The 22,872-nt window shown below is 42.2% G+C and overlaps 1 protein-coding gene across 1 annotated transcript in view; it reads right to left on the bottom strand.

Annotated features, from left to right (window-relative positions):
- ASPSCR1 (ASPSCR1 tether for SLC2A4, UBX domain containing) overlaps positions 1-22,872 on the bottom strand; it is a 65,573-nt gene extending 42,701 nt beyond the window's left edge. The window contains exons 1-4 of the mRNA XM_028716104.2: positions 22,735-22,872; positions 20,873-20,928; positions 16,794-16,908; positions 8,377-8,477 (exon numbers count right to left, since the gene is read on the bottom strand). Coding sequence (XP_028571937.2) covers positions 8,377-8,477; positions 16,794-16,908; positions 20,873-20,928; positions 22,735-22,833 — 371 coding nt within the window. The 5' untranslated portion in view covers positions 22,834-22,872. The remainder of the gene's footprint in view (positions 1-8,376; positions 8,478-16,793; positions 16,909-20,872; positions 20,929-22,734) is intronic.

The following is a 22,872-nucleotide window of genomic DNA, read 5'->3' as shown; positions in this document are numbered from 1 at the left end:
TTTGTGGTGGTAGTACCCTGAATATTAAATTCTCTCCTCATTGAGGCTTGCCTCGTGGTACCTATATTAAAGTCCTTTCAGCAAAAATGAACACCTTTTTATTCTCCCAGGCATTTTAGAAGTTCATTTTTTTTACATTGGACCAGATTCCTTCTGCTTAGGTTTTAAATAATGTTTGTTTGTTCTGTTTTTTAGGCAGGAAACTATTTTATTTAATATTTTAATTAATATGTAAGTGTTTATTGTCTTAACTGTGTGAACTACCAGAAGACATAGTTGACTGAGTGGCTAATAAATATTCTAAATAAATATTATTAAAATATTCATTTGTTGATTTCTGTGTGCGGTAGCAACTGATATTGAAAGGAAGGCCGTGTGTGTGTGTGTGTGTGTGTGTGTGTGTGTGTGTTTTGGTTGGTTAGCAACCCTGCTGTAGAAAAAAGGTGTAGATAGAGCTAAAGGCTAAGACAAATTAGTAGGCCTAAAGGTACTCCCAGCATTTGTGAATATGCTTTGCACCCCTGCCTACAGGATACTTGCCTGTGGAAGAAGGCTATTGCTGCTAACAAATTTATACAGAAGGAATAGAGAAAAGTATATCCAAAACCCAGCAAGAAGACTTCATTCCAAACTCCAACTCAATTCCTGTTTAGGATTGAATCAGGCCTAGGGAAGATGGAATGTTGCTCTTTCCTGAAGCAGAATCTGTCGTGCCCAAGTTCAGTTTAGAATTATGAGATTTCAGGCACCAAACAAAAATACTTGGTCGAGACAGGAAAATAAGAGTGCCTCAAAGGCATTCTATGTTACATTCACCAGCACCACAAAATGAATGGTTAGCACTGAAAGGCTGAAAGGAAAGGACCAACAAGATTTAAGCCTAGTGGGACTGGATTTTAAGAAGGTTTTCTTTTTGGAAGGGTGGGCAGGAATTAGTAGAATAGCACACCTCCTTATATTCACACCTCCTATATAAAGTCATGTGGCAAATGTCCTAAATAATAACCAGTAGTTCATTCTCCAAGAAGACAGCAACTGCCAACAAGACACATAATGGACCATATTGTAGACTCCCATTAGTATCCAACAAAAAAATGGGTTTTATAAGGAAGTTCCCAATCTTTGTAGAGATGTCTCTTCAAACTCTCTCACCGCCTTCCACCTCCGTTCAGCTACATGGTTAAAGCAAAATAATTCTACCCACAATTTTTTCCAGCAGTGGGGGAAGAATAGTGTGCAGCAGCCCAGTTCACTCAAATGGAGAAAACCATTTCCTGTTTGACCAGTAAGCATTTGGTGAAGCAGAAAAAGCGTCATGCAACATTAAGGGTTGAGTGGTACCTAACCAATATTTCCAATGCAGAACGTGTTTCATGTTGGCAGATGTGAAGCTATGCTCCTGCAAAAGGAGAAGAATGACACATGCCTAAACTACAGGCTTTGGAAACTGGAACTTACTCAGGACAGTTCTACAATAACAGTTCTTAACAGTAAATGTCAAGGTCAAGCTCAAAAGAGCACCCTGCCAATGACAAACCTGTGAGCACAGAAGAGGAGCTGCAGGATTCCTAAAAAGCCTTCTCTCTGAGCATGACATTTGTGTAATAATCAATTTCATTCTATAGAAGCAGTGCAAATCAGAAAGGTGAGCTAAGGATAAGGTCACACAGCAGAATTTTCTTCAGGATGCTTTAAATAACCTGCTGCTAATGGAACCCTTGGAGTTGCTTGTGTCACTGCTAACTATTCCAATGTTTAGCCATCGTTGAGGATTTCTGGCAAGAAACATCCCACAGCAGATTTGTCTCCTACGTAATTTCTTGCTTTCAAAGCAGGAGTTCTATCTAACAGGTTTCCAACACTCTTTGGATTGATGTTCCATACTCTGTTTCCCTGAACAGTACCTTGCAAAGGAAGCATTCTAAACTAAGGTCCTTCCTTTTCAAGTTGCCTTACTCCACTTTCCAGTTAGTTTCTTCTTACGCTAATAACTTCCACATGATATTTACAGAATACCAAAGACATGGTGGGTACTTCCTCAAACCCAAAATAAAAAGCTACAAAAGCAGTACAGGTGACAGTTCTCTGCAAAAGTCAGGTCTGAAGCTGGGATTCAGTTAACTGGCACTGCTAGCGGAAGCCTATACAAGGACCTTCATTAGAACTACAAGGCTTTTCCCTCTCCCCTCGCACCCCACACCTTCCCAATTTGCTGGGGGGGGGGAGGCAGGAGAACTCCCAGAGGAGCCCCCAGGGAGGAGGAGGAGAGAGGAGATTATTCCATTGGACAAGCAGAAATGCATGTCCTGATGGAACGTTTGTAACAGCATGTTGCTGAATTCCTCCTGACATGTTTAACATGCAAGGCTACACAAGAATGCAGGGATCTGATAGATAAGCTAAAAGGGCCGCCCCTCTAAATCTGGATAGCCCGGGCATTAATATCCCAAGACTGTGTCTCCCTGATCAAGCCTCTGCAAAAGATGACACACACATAGCCCCAAGAGATGAGATTGTATGCAATAGTTGGGAGCCAGCAGGCCCCTCCTCCAGCTGCTGCTAATCCATTACGTGCATTCTCTGAGGCAAGCAGACACATCAAACAGGCTGCCATTTCTTTGATGTGCTGTTCTTCAGAAGGGGAACAGCAGGCAGATTAGATTCCCTCATGTAGGGATCTGACAGGGCCTGTAAACATCTTGTGTAAGGACTAGAGCATGCCGAAGGAGGAGGAGGAGGAGGTGGAGCAGTTCACAATAGCTTCCAGACCTTCTTCAGACCTAATTAGCAGAAATGGACACAAGGGACCTGGGGGGAAATTCCAGTGGGTTTACCATACTTATCCCCCTTGTGCTCCAAGAAGAGTTTCAGAACTCCAAGAAAACTCTCCAAATGGGGCTGCCAAAGGAGGATGCAGAAGGGTCAAGCAGCTAGACAAACAGCTGTGGCTACCAGCATCCATGCTAAAACAGCTACTGAGCCAGATGGCTTACAAAACTCAGAAGCACCCCAACTTACACAACAACCAAATGCAGCCAGGAAGATCACCAGCTCAGTTCACTACTCTGCCAGATCACGTATGGCTTTTTAGTGTTCCTAATTTTTTAAAAGCAGAATACCATCCAAATGGCTGCCTTCCCATCCCGGAGGGCAGAACATCCCAACTGTCTGTCGTGGACTGAAATTAATAATAATTAGAACTTCTGCTAGTGCTTCTCATCTTCAAAAGAGATGTTTCATCAGCACTGTCATACCTTAAACCACAATAAGCCAAATGTCTGCGAAAGAGAAAGAAAAATGCCAGCTGATAAACCAAGCAAAGATATTGCAGAGACCAAGAAGCCGTGCTCAGGGGGTATGCACTCATCTCAGAAGCTGATAGTTTCATTGGGCAAACATATGAAGCTGCCAAAGACCAAGTCAGACCAGTGGCCTATCTAACTCACTCAGACTGGCAGCAGCTCTCCAAGGATCTTTGGATCATGGTACCCAAAATTTGTTAGTTTGTTTTAAATGGATACACTAGGGCACCGAGACACTTATTCGTGTAAAGAGTCTGCCATGGCCCTGCCCTTAGGTAAGACCACAATTTTAGTTCTTAAGGTGAGTTCCACTGGTATTTCTTGTATTTCTTTTTAGAGAGAGAGTTCTCTATTAAACACGTTTAAGGACCAAAGTAGTGGCACCAGCCTAGCCACATCATTGGGCAGCGAGCACTACTCTCCAAATTTTAAGAGCTTCCGAAATTCTCTGAAAGCAACACCAGACCCAAAATTTATAAATATATACATCCTGCCACTTCATGAAATGGTCAAGAGAGAGAGGACGTAGGGCAGGGAGAGGAAGCAGTGTGAAGACGAAACTTCCAGACTACTTTAAGAGAAGGAAACAGGAATAAGAAGTGTGCAATAAATCCTCCAAAATAAGCAAGCAGATTCCCAACTTCAGTGGGATCACTTGTAAGGGACAGAAGAAGAAACGTATGCCTATGGCAAAAGGAGGGAACATAAATTTAAGTAAATAGCAGGCTTCCAAAGAGAAAAGACAGCAACAACATGTGACACCAGCAGCATGAACAGAGTAAACTTGTATTCTGCTTTATGATCAGAAGCCAACCAAATTAGGCTAGGGGAAAAACCAATAAAAATTTTAAATTAAATGCAGCCTTTTGAAATACAGTTAGAGCCTCCCCAAGAGTTGAGCAGATGCCCTGGAATCAATTCAGTATTCAAGCAACAAATTAAAAAAACTAGTAGGACCCCCAAAATCATTGATACTGAAGTAGGATTTTCCATACACAGAGTTCTTCAAAATAACATTAGCTCATGAAATAAGATGACAGCATGCCACAAAACCAAGAGCAGGGGGAAACCTACTAAATGAACCAAACCCTTCTTGTTTTGTATTGCCCTTCCAGTGAATTTCTTATACGTCACAGAACTCTGGAAGGAAAAATATTTTGAAACATGAACAGTTTTGTGGCATCGAGACCTGACAGATGCAATAGACAAAACAAGTTTCTAGGAAGATAGGTATGATGTGCTATAAAAGTCGTAGAGCAAGAGTTGAAAAGCTTTACACACTAGTGGGGGTAAAAATAAAAATTAAAAAGCTATAGAAGAAACAATACTTCCCTACAGCACAGAAACTATGGAAGATGTCATAGAATGTCATCTGGATGGTCTGACTCTGTATTGGGTAGTTTCCCAATTTCAGAACTTTGAGGAGTAACTCTCATGCTTTGTGTGCTGAGGCACGCTGAGGTGCCACTACTTTGTCACACAAGTTAAATAATGAAAGGCTTTTGTGAGCCCAACTTTTCACCAAAAGAACCGGCGACCTGCTACATCTTTTCTATAATTCACTGCTCCAGTCTCACCTCCTTCCAATCAGCCTCTGCTGAAGGTGATTAGTGACTTCAGATGGAGACACATAGCAGAATTACCTGAAGTCGGAGGAGGCCATACGTTATTTTCAGGAAGAAGGCCCAGATCAACAACTCAGGAACTCCTCCAAGTGTGGCTATTCTTGTGCTCACTAAGAGCTTTAAGAATTAGCTGCGTTTTCAATTTTAATTCAGGAAACAGAAGTATATATCCCATGATAAAGTACGGGAGATGACGGCTTAAAGATTTCATAATCATAGAATAATCCATGACAAATTCTGCATGTCAAGATGCATTTGGAGTTCACAATAAAGGATGGGCTATCGTTGCGGGAACTAGTCTACTTTGCTTCTCATCTCATGCACTGACCCCTACTCTACAAGCTCCACCGCAAGCACCCCAGTGTACACCACGGTGTCCTCAACCTTCCCTGGCAGTGAGAGCAGAAGGTCTGCAGGAGGCTTTTACTCATGCTTGCGTGAAGGCGAGTAGAATCCTCTGATAAAACAGGCTCCCTGTCTGCAAGGAGTCTACTCACAAACACACACAATCAAGCAAACAAACAAACAAACAAACAAACAAATGCAAACAGAGGTTTCCTACAGATCTTCTCCATACAAGCATGGGGAAGTCCAGGGACTGGGGCGCCACACACTTCCAACACTTTGAGCATTTGCATGATCAGGTAAATTCCTAATAAGAGTCAGCAAAGTAAGGCCTGAGGGAATTTGTGTATGGTAATAAACAGAACAATCTTTACACAGATCCATCAGTTGGGGCTGAACTACAGAAAGAAGACTTCCAAGCGGATCCGAGGTAATCCCTAGTGTTTCTACAGAGTGTGGTGTGCACTGTGTACAATAAAGCCATTAGATGTGAGCCAGCACATGGACAAAGGGCTAACAGGTATATCTTTTGTAAACGTCTGAAATTAGGAGTGCTCTGCGGCAGTCACACAACGATGCAGATAGACATAAACAGTATTACTTGTGAGGTTAATGTCTCCAATGTGTTGGGCGGGAGGGGGGACGGGCAGGAATACAGAGACTGCAAATCCACTAGCTGGCAACGAAATAGCACTCATCTGCTTGTTGTTATTCATACCAGAGTCCAAGCTGGCCCACCCACCCCTTTCCTGGTAGTTCTATCATTTCAGCTTTAGAAGTCCTGGTACGACAGTAGGTCGATGACTCCTTTAGATGATTGTTGGAATGGTTTCTGAGCCCGAAAGAAACAACCGCCAATTACACAATCCTACAACGCAGCACGTGGACTACGGAAAAAGACCTTTAAATAGAACGGGAGCCAAGAGCTCCCATTGGATCAGAAAGAGAACTTGGAACGAATTCAAGAAGCAGAGATGACAGAAACCGTACGAGGCTGAGAGCCCCTTCCCAAGTGTTAGAAGATTTGCCTAATAAGTGACTGTGATGGGGGGGGGGGAGAGAGAGAGAGAGAGAGAGAGAGAGAGAGAGAGAGAGTGTTAAAGACGCTCCAATAGAATTTGTAGCAATCGCCCTCGATTTATGAAGTTCAGTCTTCCATGCCACAAAAAAGAAACAAAGTTAAGCAATAAAATTGTCTTGGACTACGGATCAATCGTTTGACATTTTGATTTGAAAGAGCACCTTTTGTTCTTGAATCCTCTTCAGGAAGAAGGAAAGCACTAAATGTAGGCTGCAGCAAGAGGGAGGCAAACCCTCACAGAAGCTTTCTAATACAGAGATGCTATATTGGAGGTGTAGACCGCTTCCAGGTTAGAACAAGGCCTTGCTCCACTAAAACCATAACTCAGCAAAGGTTTGAAAAAGCCCATTCAGTCAACCCTATGAGCTGCAAGCATGCTTGGAACTTCTCTGCACAGTCAAAAGTGTGCTCAATCAGGTTCTAGCCTTGGCACAATTCTCTTACACATCCCCTTTCAATCCCATCTGTGCATATGGGATTTCATACAATACAACCCTTCTAAAAAACAAAAACAAAAAAGGGATCATTAAAAAATATAACTATGAACAACATGATGATACTGTTACTCAACTTGTGAAATGTACACAAGAATGGCTGGGTTTTAATTTCTCTTTTCCTTTGCTTTCTTTTTGTTAAATATGTCATTTCTATTGTTTTATTACTTTTGAATATAAGTGACTTTTTAAATCAAAAATGGGGGGGGTGGAGAGCAGGAGCATACAACCACTGAAGACTGAAATAAAACACTGTGTTGGGGGTGGGGTGGGAAGAGAAAGGAAGTTGTGTTTGTGTCTCGCCAGTCATACGGCACAATAGCTCGTGGCACTTGTGCAACCACATTTCATAGAGCAACCAAAACAGCAGCAAATGTACCCTCCTGGTGAAAAAAATCACATCATCCTAGATAAAAAATGTTGTGTCTGAAGCGGCAGTTCAAAGGATACTGAGGCAGGCACACAGAGACATGCGAACAATGTACAGTCATTGATATACAAAATGCATGTTAATGGCACAATAAACTGACTGTGAAGAAGTACCCCTGGAGAAAACACACACATACACGGCTTAACAGGGTGTGTGGGTGTATCAAAAGCTGCTTTGGAAGTGTGCAAGAGGTAGCAAAGAAGCAGCAGAGGAAAAGAGGCACTTTAATGAGATATAAAAGAGGCACTCTAATGAGATATAAAACGGTATGTTTGGACAAAGGCACAAGTCCTCTTCAAGTGCTCAAAAGAACACATGAGGACTTAAACTGGGTAGGGGGTGTGAATGTGCGTGCACACACACTCTACCTAATTTTCAGTACTCGTATGTTCTTCTGAATGCATGAAAACTGACGGCTACATTTTAAACACTATGGACAGGGAGGGGTGATTTGAAGCAAGGGACTGATAGGTTAGGTAGGAAAGGGTTAGCTGCTCCCTTCCCTCACCACTTCTCAGCTGAAGTCTTCCACAGTATCTGTTAACTCACAGAAAGGGCATGGGGCTGCAGTTACATGCCTTTGTGTGTAATGAGTAGTTTGGACCTAGTGGTGTATCTTCCCGTCTTTCTGCTGGGAGCTAAACGAAACAGGAAAGAGGAGAAGAAGTCTGAAAATGGCAAAGTACTTAACCAATACTCTCTTGCCAGCATTATTCTCCTCAAATGCAGACTGAGCTATCATCCACTTCCATTGCTGAACCCCCGCTTTTAAGCAGTGATTCCAGCTTCCTTGAAGGAAACTAGCAGTTTTTGCCCTGAATGAATCAAAGTTCCAGGACAATGATGAAAGGTGATCCCATTTGCAGTATAACCTAGTCCTGCCCAAAGCAACTGTCATTAGTGAATAAATAGTGAACAAAGAGCTATGAAGCATAACAATCATATTAAATACAGTCATTAATCTGAAAAATATTCATTAGTGGAGCCTTATTCAAGTAGCAGCACAGAATCAATTCATTCATGACATCTTAACTGTCTGTGCTTTTCATCTTCAGCTTTCTGAAACATTTCTCTCTCATCGCTCTCTGCTTGCACTCACCTGGTCTGTGCAAAGTGGTTAAGAATATCCCACAAGGTCTGACTGGAGCAAAACGTGTCTTGGAGCCTAGAGCAATCATCCAGCTGCAGCACAATCCGTACCTAGGAGGTAGAACCCAGGGAATTAGAACAGAATATATATGTCCCAAATAACTAATGGCAGAACAGTATTTGACAAGTTGCTTAAGGTCACATCTGGCAAGTCAGCCATCCAGGGTCATGTCAGGCCAACTGTATCCTGACCTCCCCATCCAGAATTTTGACTAATGCTTCAGACCAATACATATCAGCACATACAGTGACCCAAAAAACCAAACAGATCATGTGGATCAAATTGCGGTTCCATTATTGTCTCTCTAGAGACGTGCATACAAGGCTTAGAGGGCAGAGCTATATTTTGAACAAAACCACACTGCAGAGTCCATGGACTGTATTACTTCACACTTCAAGTGAGGGATGATATTTGTCAATAGCCGCCTGTGCAGAAAAGTAGAACATTGGGGAGACTCAGGGAGAGAATCAAGTTATTCCATGGGAACTCTATCATTCTATGATTGGAAGTGTTCCTAATTCAAAAAAGCCTGTTTACAATACCTAATCTTGACCCATCTGCATTCAACTGCATCCTGACCGGTCCTGAAAAAAATTGCAGCAGGAGTGCAGAATGGAAAGTTATATGAACTGGGGTGTTTACTGTACTTGGCTATCAGTTTCATCGCCTGGGGTCAATGCTGGTGTACACGATGTGGCTGGACTTTGACATACTTCAAATGAGCAATAATCAGAGGTGTTTGAGTTTCTTCGTATATGCAATTACCTCCTTGGCTCCACAGAAAACAGGGAGATATAAAAAGACTGGATCACAAACAGAGTTCCTTAGGGTAGCTATGAAACTGGACTATTAACATTTGTGGGTAACTGTCATAGAGGGTTGTGCAGACTTAAGAGCTCCTCCAGTTTGCATGTCTACTCTACTATAAAATAATTTCAAATAAAAGGTAGTCACAACAGCAAGCATGTGCATGTTTTGCCAACAGTATTTTGTGTGTGTGTGTGTGTGTGTGTGTGTGTGTGTGTTCGCATCTGTTTTTGCCAGATAGTTTTATTGGCTTAGTAGTTAGGCACGGCTGCAGACACAATATATGTTACTGAAGTTTTCTTTTTCATGGGCAAAGACAGCTAGGCCTCACTATGCTAAGTCAGAAACAAGAGGACATTTGGCATAATCACAGGGATCCACAACTAAGGACAAAAGAGCATTAGGGTGGGATAACAAACAAAGGAATGCCACTAAGAAATCCTTGTAGAGATATCCCAATATCCATAGGAGTTTGTGTGCAGGCACACACAATAAGATATGTTTTCTCCCATGTATAAGTTCCTTAGAACTCATGATAAGGTATCTTATTCAAAATAGCTTTTCTTCTCACTAGGCTAGATCTCATCTGAAGTCTAAAGACACTGAATAATTAGCTTCCCTATGTCTATAGGAAAGTTATTTTACACTTTAGATCTGTTTTCACCACTGCACATGATCCTGGGATCCTGTCACAGGCAACTTCAAATCTCATAGCCACTGGGGAAAACCAACCCATCCAAAAACTGGACCTGAAACACTTTCATTCAGAGGTAGATTTCTTTCTCACTCTGAAAGCAGAATTAAGAGAAGCTGAATGCTTCCAATGTAAATTGATTACTTCTTTAGCAAGGAATTTCACTTGCACAATGTTAAAAATGGCCAGCTGGTAGATCCAAAACAGAAGGAGGCAGCCATAGTTCAAAAGGGGCTGCGTCTGACGAAGGCAGTCATGGACAAAACGATAAAGGGAAAGTCAATCAAAAGTTCCCTTTGGGAGAAGCCATCATGGAGGAAGTTTGGTCAGAAACTGCAATCACTTCTGACCAGCACAAACCTAATTTCCATTTGAGAACACTCTTCATCTGACACGCCACATGGTCAGCCCCTGGATTTTTGTGATATAAAATAATGCTTGACTTAAATAACTGTGCAACTGTGCAACGGACATGGGCAAGAAAAATCTCCTTTATGGAGAACAGAACTTTCCCCTCCTAAGCCATGGATCTGAGAACCATCTACACTATCAACTGCAATCTGAAAGCCTGAGCCAGTAAATGACATGCAGGGGTGGTCCAATGACGTCTATAAACATTCAACAACAAGCAACTCCTGCGAACACAGAATTCGTGTTCTTTTTATGATAGCTTTCACCATAACTGGGAGGGCAAAACGCTCTTTTTAACGAGCAAATTCTTTGAGAAAACACCAATGAAATCTCCAGAGTTGGCAATGGGGCAAGAGCGCTGAACCACCATCCCACTGAACTCATTCTGCACATAGGCCTCATCACAGAAGCATCCAAGGGTTCTGGGGAAAGAGACAGACACAACAAAATCCTTCCAAGATTTTAATAAGAGCTTTTTTAAAAGTAAACCCTATACACCATAAAATCCAGCGTGCCCTAGTGCTTTCGTTGGCAGGGTATGATTGCACCACGACCGAGAGATGTGACCTGCTTGGAGCCAGCATCACGCCCCTAGGAAGCGGAGCTTCAGACACTAAGCACAAGGGCCAAAGTAGTTTCATCCTATCACTGTCATGGCTTTCCCTGTTTCTTCATTGCCCAAGACCAGCCTCTGGATTATCCTTGGCTGCATAAGGGTGCCGACAACTGACATCACCGGGCTAGAAGACTCTTGCCCAGAAATCCACTCCGCCAATTGCATCAGTTTTTTAGGCAGCAGTTCAAAGCCAGTCATGACACGAAAGTCATATTCAGGCAATTAAATGAAAACTTCACAGAAATCCCAAGCTACGTATAAATATTAATCTTTTTATCCAGCAAACAGAGAGCCATGCAAATTAGTTTCTAAGTTTACAAACACACGAGTACAAGACTGATGAGCGGCTAAAGTGCTGTGTTAGTTCTTTGTAACAGTACACTTCCCCTGACCACTGAGGAATCTGCTTTCATTGCCTTACGTACATGTATTTCAAAAGCCAGAAAGAAAGAAAGATGTGGACTCAAATTCAATAAAGAGGACATGAATTAAAGAGGACAGTTCTTAACAGTTGTGGTCTAGAAAATTTCACAGCTTGCTTCCAGTCAGGATGTACATATCCTGTGTTTTCATCATGCTATCGAAGCTACAAATTATTCAGTTACACCATCACTATTTACCAGTTGAAGGCACTAACACTGGGAGATAGGACAAAGTATGCTGATTTAGCTCATGTAAAGGCCACTGGGAAATACAATAAACACTACAAAATATATATTATTTACCGTATTGGCCTGAATATAAGCCACACCTCTTTTTAGAAATTCCGACCGTGAAAAGTTAAAGTGCGACTTAAATTTGCGACCTTACAAAAATTGGCTTTTTTACGATATTGCTGGTGAAACAGACATACAGTAGAATGGAACGGGTGTGAGTCCCTGCATAATTTTAAGGGAGCAGCTTATATTCGGGTATTGTCTTTTTTTCTTTTTCCCTGTGAATTTTAAAGGTGTGGCTTATATTCGGTTGCGGCTTATATTTGGGCCAATACCGTATATGTTGTAACTCACCTTGAGACTATTTTCCAGTAGTAGGGGGGGTGTCAGAAATTAAATAATATGCAAATAACTTCACCTAGCATCGCAGCCGCAGAGGAAGACATCTTTATTATTATTTATTTATTGAATCTCTATACAGCCCTATACTCAGAGGTCTCAGGGTGGTTCACGGAACAAAATCAAAATATAAAACCACAAAATATATAATCATAATAAAAGCAACAACCCAATAAACCCCCCGCCCCCCCCCAAAACCCCACATTTTAAAAGGGTATTATTATTTAGCAAAACTAATTGAAGAAATTATGCAGCCATTTAAAAACTCTTTTGGAATGCGATATTATGGTCCTTGCAACCAACCAGGCAACAAAACCAAATGCCATATAACAGATTTTCATAAACTGCTTGGAGGTTTGCTTACAATTAAGCAGTATACTCAGTTCGTTAAATATATATATTGCCCCAATTCATACATCACATTTAGCCACAGTTTTTAGCTAACTATAGTTTAATGGGAACGAGAATTAGCTGAGATTCCTGTATTTTCCCGCTGTTGCCACACTATATAATAAATATGTCACAGCCAAACAAGTCGTATCATCTGAATTCTGGCTCATAATTCCCCCAAACTATGAGTGGGAAACCAAGAATAACCCTTGGTAACCGCTCATGGCTTGTTTGGAGAGAAACAAACCAGAAGCTGAGGTTCAGATGACACAACAGTGCAGCAGAAGCAGGGAGAGAAGTGTCACAGAGAAGCTTTTAAGCAGCAAACCCCAACAGGTTGACCCAAAACCAGGGCTGGGGAACCTTGGGCACTCCAGATATCATTGAAATCCAACTCCCATTATCTATCACCATTGACCTTGCTGGCTGGAGATGATGGGAGCTGGGCAATATCTGGAGGCTCAAAGGTTCCTCAGGCCTGCACTAAAACATAGTTCATTTTAAACTATAGGTTAATATGGAACGCAAGGCCCAGGCCATTGCCAGCCAACACAATTTAAGATCATCCTTTGAGGTGTCTAATTTTCAAGTTAAGGTAGTTTAATGACATACAGTGGTACCTCGGGTTACATACGCTTCAGGTTACATATGCTTCAGGTTACAGACTCCACTAACCCAGAAATATTACCTCAGGTTAAGAACTTTGCTTCAGGATGAGAACAGAAATCATGCAGCAGCGGCGTGGCAGCAGCAGGAGGCCCCATTGACTAAAGTGGTGCTTCAGGTTAAGAACAGTTTCAGGTTAAGAATGGACCTCCAGAACGAATTAAGTACTTAACCTGAGGTATCACTGTATACAGTTTAACTAGAATTCCCAGCCTCCCTATTTGCTATGCTGGCTGAAGCTGATGGGAACTGGAGCCCAACAAGGTTTCCGGAGTTGCAGACAACAAAGCAGTCAAGGTTTATAATTTAATTACCAGTACTGACAACATAACAAACCAAGACTCGGCACAAGGGGCTTATTTATTTAAAGCACGTTACAATCCCATTCTTCAACCAAAAAATGCCCTCAGTCTCACATAAAAATATCAGTGAGGAGACGCCACTCCTTGCCCATCTCCCCCACTGGTTGTCTCTGCCCTCTGGAATTGTCAGTTTCGGTTCAAGAAGCTCTTTCACAGACTTTAACAAACCACTTCTAATGAACTGAGTCACATTCCTTATAGTAATAGTTTGGAATTAACAGAATTAGGCATTGCTTAGCCTTGTTACTAACTCAACTGATAAATCTTGATTTCTGCAAGTAGTTATTTAGTCATGACCTGTCTCCCTTTTCGGTTTAAAGCAGCAGATAACAATTTCAATACTTCCAACAGATAAAATCTAACTCAATGAATTATTGATAAAGGATTAGTAATGAGTCTTAATAGCAATATTTTTATATTAATTAAACATGTTCCTTTTGTAATTAATAATTTAGGATTAACTGGACTAAACTGTTGATTAACTATTTATATCCGAGTCAATAATTAAATCTGTTTCTGGGATTACATATCTTATTTTTGAAGTAGTTTCCCCTGAACACTCCACCTAAAAATGTATGTGTGGTTTTTAGTCAATATCTTCCTTAAGTTCAACAACTGACTACTGGAGGCTAGACACTGGATTCATTTAAAGGATATACACAGATAATTCATTTACATTTCTGAAATATACAAACATCAATCCCCATATATTTTCCCTATCTAGTTCCATTCATTCCACTCTAAAAGTAAATATAAATAAAGAATATGCTTTGTTAAATTAGTTCTATCCTTCAGTTGCTAGTATTGATTAGTTTCCTGAGGGAGTTATTTCTTTTCAATTACAATATGTATCTGATAATTTTTTCAAGAGCTAAAAAATTAGAAGTCAGATGTTCTAAAGCTACACTACCAAGTCTGTAGTCCACAACCCTTAGGCAAGGGGGATAACTTTCCAACGCTACAACATAAAATACAGGTTACAAATCCACAGCCCAATGACTCAATCCAGCCTGCAAAACCACTGTTAGCAGCTTGCCAGCCCTTTACCAAAATCAAGCACTACCACTTAATTTGAGAAGATCCTCTTCTCCCCTCTGGCACAGTACAATTGCTGGAATCCCTTAGGCTCAGGAAACAAGAACGGATGCTCCAACCTCCAAAGGCTTCTAGCAGTGGTGTCTCACAAGAGGAAGAAGAAGTGCGATTCCAAGGTAATGTCTGCAACCAGAACCAGTGTGGAGGTCGAAGGAATGAGGAGTCTGGAGCTGGAACACAGAAACTGGAGCACTGAGGAGCTCTGAAGGGAGCTCTTTACCCAGCAAAGGTCCAGAGGAGTCTGAGGGACGTACATAGTCTCTCCCTGGTCCTCTTCTGGGTCACAGCCTGCAGTTGGGTCTTCTCCCCACTCCTCCCAAATAGATCCCTCCTCCCATGTAGAACCCTGCCAACAGAGCTGTCTGGAAGGCAAGAAGATAACCCTGCAAGTTAGGCCTTCCCACCTGCTCTCCCACCACTTTTCCTCCTGTGGCCCAGGGGATGATGGAGAAGAACTGCAGATCAAGGTGGATAGGGTTGAAGGGGAAGCAAAGGAGGCATCGTTGAGATGGGGCTCTTCTGGTTGCCTTTGGACTGGTATGCGTTTCTTTAAGTATTCGGTGGGAACAGGCTGCTGCATGCAACCCCCAAATCTCTTCCTCTGAAGAGGTCTCTCCAGGGTATGAGTCTGTCAGGATCCCAACAGGTGAGTGGCTTCCTCACCCACCTACCCTGCCCCCACCATCACAGTGCTGGGCCAAGTGGAGTCAATTTAATCCATCTGTCCCATCCGGTTGGTGTGATTTCCAAACATCATGGCGAGAGTAGAGAGAACATTTGATATTCACCTAGAGAACAAAGCTGAGCCTTCCAAATACTTCTTCATCAAAAGCTTAACTGACTCACGTTGCCAGTACAAATGCAGTTTCTCTCCATTGCATTCTCAGCCAACTAATTTCATGAAAAATTGTTGGCTAACTGACCATAAATTGATGATTCTTTAATTGGTTTAGTGTGCTCCAACAAATTTCCACTGGAAAGGATTTGCCTTGGTTCTTCATTTCTTCATTGTTGTATATATAATTTCGCTAAGTCTTTAGGGCTTCTTCTTTTTTAAAGAAAATATAGTTGGCCTTGGTAAATAACTTCCTTCTTTTAGGGATTTTAAGAGCGGAACTGCTTCAAGGCAAAACTATCCCTGAAAAAGTATATGTTTCGGTTTCACACTTAGCTAGAATTAAGCCCCAGTGAATACCATGGGATTTATTTCGGGGTAAATACACATTGGACTGCATTGTAAGTCAAACATATATCACCATTTCATAGCAAAGCTTAATCTATGCTTTTAAAGCAATATTAATGCCCTTTTCAAAACAATTTCTGTGCATTCTCCCATTTTTTTCATCACTCTTCCAACACTTTTATTATTGATACGTGAAAATCTAAGTGGCACACAGCATCTAATGGCAATATTAGCTAGGTCAACCATTTAGAGCTCTCTTTTAGGAGATCCAATTTCATTTACAAAACTGATAAGAACCGCAGTACAGTATAGTATATCCCAGACAAGGAAAGCCAAACCCTTTCTCTTTTGGCAACTTTATTCAGGTCAGACTAAGTCTTATGTCAGACGGTAATTACCAAAGAACATGAGTTTTAAAAATAAAATTAAGGAGAAATACAGTGGTACCTCGGCTTACAGATGCTTTAGGTTACAGACTCCGCTAACCAAGAAATAGTTCCACGGGTTAAGAACTTTGCTTCAGGATGAGAACAGAAATCGTGCTCAGGCGGCGCAGCAGAAGCGGGAGGCCCCATTAGCTAAAGTGGTGCTTCAGGTTAAGAACAGTTTCAGGTTAAGAACGGACTTCCAGAACTAATTAAGTTCTTAACCCGAGGTACTACTGTGTATGAAATGCTTTCTAAAAAGGACTGAGGTCCTACTACTACTATGCCATCTCTCACTCTTTATTTTATCAACTCCATTTAAGATTATAAATGAGTTGACAGAAAGAAGGTGAAGAGGTTGACAGCGAATGAGAGGCAACTTACAGTAAAGTACCTAGAGAAACTGAGGGATTTCTTTATCGTGCCTGTCTTTATCTTGTACAAAAAGCCTTATATGGAATCCAGCAGCATCTGGAGGGTCACAGGTTCCTCCACTTTGCCTTAAGATTTCACTTTAAAAACAAAGCAACATATATAGGCTCATAAGGAAGCTGAGAATCCTGTGAAGGGGGATATGTTACCATCATCCCTCTGACAAAACCCTGCCACGATCACGGCTGGAATGTGAGCTAGAAGTGTGTCATAAAGTGAAAATAACCTACCGTAGTTTCAATTCCTGCTCTATTACGAGAGACTGGCACCATCTCCAGTTTGGCGTTGTTGGGTAGGTTGGCAAATCTCCATTGTACAGAGAGATCCAGCACAGTCCTCTGAAACCTGCAAAAGAAAGAGTCTAATGATATTCTTTTGCCCTGAGACTAATTCAGACTACTTATCAGTGATTCCCCCCCCCCCCCCCCGCCCCTGTATTTTGTAACCTGATAATTTCTACTTGTGGTCTTCTGGCTGCTGCATGGAATAACGCATAAATCTGACATTTGGGAATTGTAAGTAAAATCCATTAAAACCTACAAAATTGTGTGGTCTGATCACTACAAGAGGGGGATAAATGGAGAAGCATTGTAAGCATACTAGACTGGATATTAAAAAGGTCTAACAGCCTTTATTCCTAATGCTTCACTGTTGCTAAACATTTTGTGACTTTTAAACTCTGCTGGGGCTTTCTTACTACTGGAGTATGTGTTCAGCCCGCACTCTGGATCTAAGGATCCAGCCAAGTCTTTTATTAATTACCCCCCACAGGTGATCTCTAAATCTAACCCCCCTCCCCAACAATCTTCCTTAAATTAAATTAAGTTACTACAGTACATGTGAGACATTTTCCCCTGGATTTTCCCCACAGCACTGTGGTAACATTTAAAGGCCCCAAACCACATGGGTGCTAACCACACAGGTCCTTCGCATGAAATCATCATTCCCTAGCCATGGTCAGGCAACAAGGATTTATTCAATTTGCACCATTCATGTGGTTATGGGCCTTTAAATGTTACCACAATGCTGTGAGATGGACCCACAGAAAAGCAATTCCCCAGCACCACAGTAATGCTTGAAAGGTACTCATAAAATATGATTTTGTGTTGCCACATTTTATAGTGTACTAAACAGAACATGTAGATTTGTGCAACCACGGTTTTAGGTTCCACATAGATATCCCCAACATAATCAGAATATCATGGAACAATTAGTACTAGTTGCTGATGCTCACAGAAACAATGGCTTGAATCCACAGGTATTTGCACTTGTGAAATTGGTGGTTCCAATATACACTAACATCCCTCTCCAGCAGCATCTCTGCACTTGCCATATCCCATGTCATTCTAGAAGGCTTTCTGACCTGCAGGGGCTGCTTTTCAGAAGGCACAAGGACTGTAGCTGGAAGGAAGAGGCAGGAAAGGTCCACTGCATGACATTTACCCCTATGCTCCCCTGGATTCAAGCCAACACTATTAGGTCAGCTACTTACTTCCCCCTCTCCCTTGCTTCATTTAACACAGTTTAGTAACTAGGAACAACAGGAGCCACTCAACTCTCAACAAACTCATACAAGGGGCCACACTCTTAGAAGCTATAGAGTAAAGCAATGTAAAGAGGTGCAACCATTTTCATATCAGGAAAACATTTGGATAGAAAATAGAAAAAAGCTGCAGGAGTTGCTATTTGGAAAGAGCTGAAATACATGTGACAAGCAGAGGCAACGCTACTGTCAGTGTTTTTATTTTCAGCGAAGGGCCCAGGCCCAAACAGCTGCTTAATAGAGGAACAGCTTGTTGTAAAAAGAACAGTCTAGAACAGCAGCATGACCCAGTTGCACATAGTGCCGTGTGATGTCGGTTATGAGAGGGGTTGTTTCCACCAGAGAGGTCAGAGACCTGGGGAGTCAGTGGAATCCTTTGTTAGAGGCCTGTATGAAATAGCAGCACAACAGTTAACTCTGCATCGCAGCTATCATAGGCAAAGTGAGATGGCATCTGTGGGCAGCAGATGTTTAGTGTTCCAAAGGACAGCAGAGTGGGAGGCATACAGGTCAAAACCATAAGGCACAATCCACCAGGACAGTTCCTGCATGAGCCCCATTAAAACGAGCAGGATCTGGAATAGCTCCCACTCATATCCATTAGTTATGCACAAGATGACTTTCTCTAGACCTGTGAACTAGTTCAAGTGAAGGCAATGCCATTTCCATTTTCCACCCCAGGTACATAAATGGCTTTGGCTCTCCCTAGCTGCAGCTTCAACAACAATAATAATAATAATAATAATAATAATAATATAATAATAATAATAATAATAATAATAATAATAATAATAATATAATAATAATAATAATAATAATAATAATAATAATAATAATAATAATTTATTATTTATATCCTGCCCCAAAGATCATTGACCAGCGCGACCAAGGCAGTTTCAGTCTCATGGTGAGGCCTGAATTCCGATTGGAACGGATCTAAATGGTCCGCATCCTCCAGGTGTGCTTGGAGTTGTTCAGCAACCACCCACTCAATCACCTTGCCCAAGAATGGTAGATTTGAGACTGGGCGATAGTTGGCCATATTGGGTAGGTCTAAAGTTTTTTTAAGAAGCGGTTTAATGACCGCCTCTTTCAGTAGGTCTGGGAAGGCTCCCTCGCAGAGGGAAGGATTCACCACCCTGCAGAGCCCATAGCCCAGCCCTTCTCGGCTCGCTTTTATTAGCCAGGATGGGCAAGGATCAAGGCAACAAGTGGTCGGTTTCACTCGTCCAAGCAACCTGTCCACATCCTCGGAGGTAACAGATTGGAATTGATCCCATGTAACATGACTAGACAGGACTCTAGCACTCTCCCACCCTGGCCCCACTCCCATGGTGGAGTCTACCTCTTCCAAATCTGAGTGACTTTATCTGCAAAAAAACTTTGCAAAAGCATTGCAGGAGATCTTGCAATAACAAGGGTATTAACTGTCTCAGTGACTTAACTGCAGGAAAACACAACCCTAGCAACACCATTAACAGCAGGTCTACCTGCAACTACAGCTTAGTCATGCTGGCCACATGACCCGGAAGCTGTACGCCGACTCCCTCGGCCAATAAAGCGAGATGAGCGCCGCAACCCCAGAGTCGGCCACGACTGGACCTTATGGTCAGGGGTCCCTTTACCTTTACCTACCTGCAGCTACATTTCCTTCCCAAAACATGGAGGAATGAACAGTCTTCTCATAGCAGTGATACTATTTATCATCAAAGGTTCCACATGTATCAAAGCCTGCTGAAAATGCTGGATTACACTATAACTGATGAAGTGACAAAGGCACAGAGAGCCTTCTGCCTTACCAGCATCCATTGAGCAACTGAATATTTAGTTTGGAACTTAATATTCCTTTAGATTGCCATGCCTCTTAACATCACCTGCATCAACCAGAATGGGGTGCTTCTTGCCCTAACTATGAAAGGGAATCTACTGTGGGGATTTTTCTTTTTTACTTGAGAAACACTTTTTTAAAAAACTAAATTTGAAATCTGGGCTCTTATTAATCATTTTCTAATTCACCTGTAATTATTGATTATATTGTTGCCAGATTTTGTTAATTTTTGTGGGGTGGTATGGTTTTAGTATTATACAGATAAATTGTTGGATTTAAATGTTTACGTTGCACTGTAAATATTTTAGTATTCTTGTTAGTCATCTTGAGTTCTCTGAGAAAGACATCTAAGAAATATTAATAATGATATTAATACATGCCTATTTCATAGACGAATTATGCCAAAATACTTGGGATTTTGGGCCATAAGTCCCTAGAGAAGTTGGCGAGTATGCATGGAATTAAGATATATTATTGCTAAAACAGGGAGGGAGAACCTGTGGCCCTTTAGAGGTTATTGAAGTACAACGCCCATCATCCCTAACCGCTGGTCATGCTAGTTGGTGCTGATGAGAGGCAGAGTCCAACAACATCTGGCGGTCCATCCGTTCCCCATCTCCATTCTGAATGAACTAGTGACTGTGTTTTCACATCAGGGAAGTGAGTCTATTTAGCCTAGCATCCTGTTTTCAACAGCCAGCTGCAGGTGCATGAGAACTGGTACTACATCTGACCAATTAAGGTGAAAGATTGACCTTGGCCAAGGAACACTCTGCTAGACATGTCAAATTTGGGATCACAGCCTTCAAAAGCAAATAGTTCTGGACTGCCACTGTGGGCTCCATATTACACTTCTCTCCCACCCATCCCCCAAATTAGCGGCAAAGAAACAGCAAACTGTCAAGCCATAAAGGTATGGAAAAAACAGTAAGACTCACTTCAAATCATATTCATTGGGACTGAAATTCTGCTTTCTACAAACCTCTTCCAGAATCTTAAAAAAGAAAAAAGACAAGATGTTAATATAAAATAGAGATTTCTCTCATTCTGTATCATAAGAGTGCAGATTAGTCATAGAATTATAGAGTTAGAAGGTACCATGAGGGTCATCTAGTCCACCCCCTGCAATGCAGGAAACTTTTGCCCAAAATGGGGCTCAACTCATAACCTCGAGATGAAGAGTCTCATGCTCTACCAGGTGAGCTATCATTTACTTCAGTCACCATCCTTCCCCCCCCTTCTCAACTCATGCTTATGGGTCAAGTTGTGATTCTAACTTACATTAACAATCCCACCTGCATGAGAGGAAGATTCTCCCCCACAGCCCGGCAAGAGAATTTAGGCCAAATGTGAGAGTACAATCAGAAAATTACATTTATTCTGGAGTAACACTGCAAACTATTCCAGGATGTTAACACAATACACTTCTGACAGAAAGTAGCAATCTCTCTCAACATTACATTAGTTTCAGGACTAATTTTTCATAATGAAGGCTAAATTGACTGGTTGTTTTTAGGTACCCCATTGATCCTTGTGGGATTTTATAGAGGATAATTATTTACATGAGTAAGTGCAAGGAAACCTCCTTATGGAATACTCATTTATGGACCACTGAATATGCAGATTGGGAAACAAAAGAAAAAAGACCTTACATGAAAGAAGCTTAAATCATAATCTTGGTGGTCCGATAAAAAAAGATAAAAAAAGAAAACCTGTGACGAAGTCTGATAGAGTGAGAGTGGAAAACCTTTTTAAAGTCATAGGTCCGCATGCCAGTGGTGGGCTGGGTTAAGGCAGAGTAGTGAATGTAAATATTACCTTTATAAGGTAGAGTAGTTTCTACAGACACCATTCTCTGTTCTCCATCCAGTTAAGTAAGAGGCATGATCATATTAAGGGCACATCCCAGCCAGACAAAAACACCTGAAGAGGGTGCAGAACAGGCCGGGGGAAGGGTATGGTCTGGGGGAAAGTCCCAAGGGACAGACAGAGGTCTGGAAGGCCACATTCAGCACCAAGGCCTGAGGTTCCCCACTGCGATAGAAGATCTACCCCAAAAAATATAAATTGCATTTCCCTGAGAGGCAAACACAAAAAAGAATCTTGCAGCAACTTAAAAGACTAGCATGTGCCATAATACATTTGGTAGCCTTTAAGGTGCCACAGGGCTACGGGTTGGTTTCCCCCCACATAAGACTGGAAAAGAAACTTTTAACATTTCAAAGGGACTTTCACGTCTCCCATTTGCACCTGCCTACATCGGAAGGCGTCTATTTTTCCCCCGGCGGGGTCTACTAAGGTTTTACAGGAGGAGATCCCTCCCTTCAGTTCTTTTCTCCTACAGAAAATGCATTTCTCGGCATAACCCCGTTCAGGTTGCAATCCTAAACCCATTTACTAGCGAGTAAGCCCCTGCTGAATGACAGAAGTCACTTCGAAGTCAGCAGCCATGATGACTGCGCTGTCAGGGGCCATTTCTTTTCCCCACCAGGGGCAAATATCTACGATCCTCCCCCATTTCAGGAGGCCGGAGTCCTTCCATTATCGCACAACTTCCTTTCAGACACCGAGATAAAGGGAGGAGGGAAAAGCCCGTCACCGGCTTTTATCAGTGTTCAACCCATTCCGTTTCTACCACTCCAGAAACTCTTCCCGGCCCGGCCGGGTCCGAGAGAAAAACCCTTGGCAATTATGTGCCCTCTGATCCAATCAGAACGAGCCTCTTTCCCCCCTTTCCTGCCCCAGGGCCAATCAGAGTGACTGCACCCGCCCAGCCTCCCCGTCGCTGGGCCAGACCCACCTGGAGCAGCGCGGTGCTTGGGCCTACTCGCACCGTCACTCGCCTCCCGTTCGGAGCCAGCACGGAGACCGCGGAAGTGCCGCCGCCAGCTGCCGCCATCGTCCCCCCTCTTCAGCCCCCGGCCGGCCCCACCCCTGG

This window comes from Podarcis muralis, chromosome 2 (assembly GCF_964188315.1).
Source record: "Podarcis muralis chromosome 2, rPodMur119.hap1.1, whole genome shotgun sequence".
NCBI classification, from domain to species: Eukaryota; Metazoa; Chordata; class Lepidosauria; order Squamata; family Lacertidae; genus Podarcis; species Podarcis muralis.
This window is presented reverse-complemented; position numbering and strand designations above follow the sequence as displayed.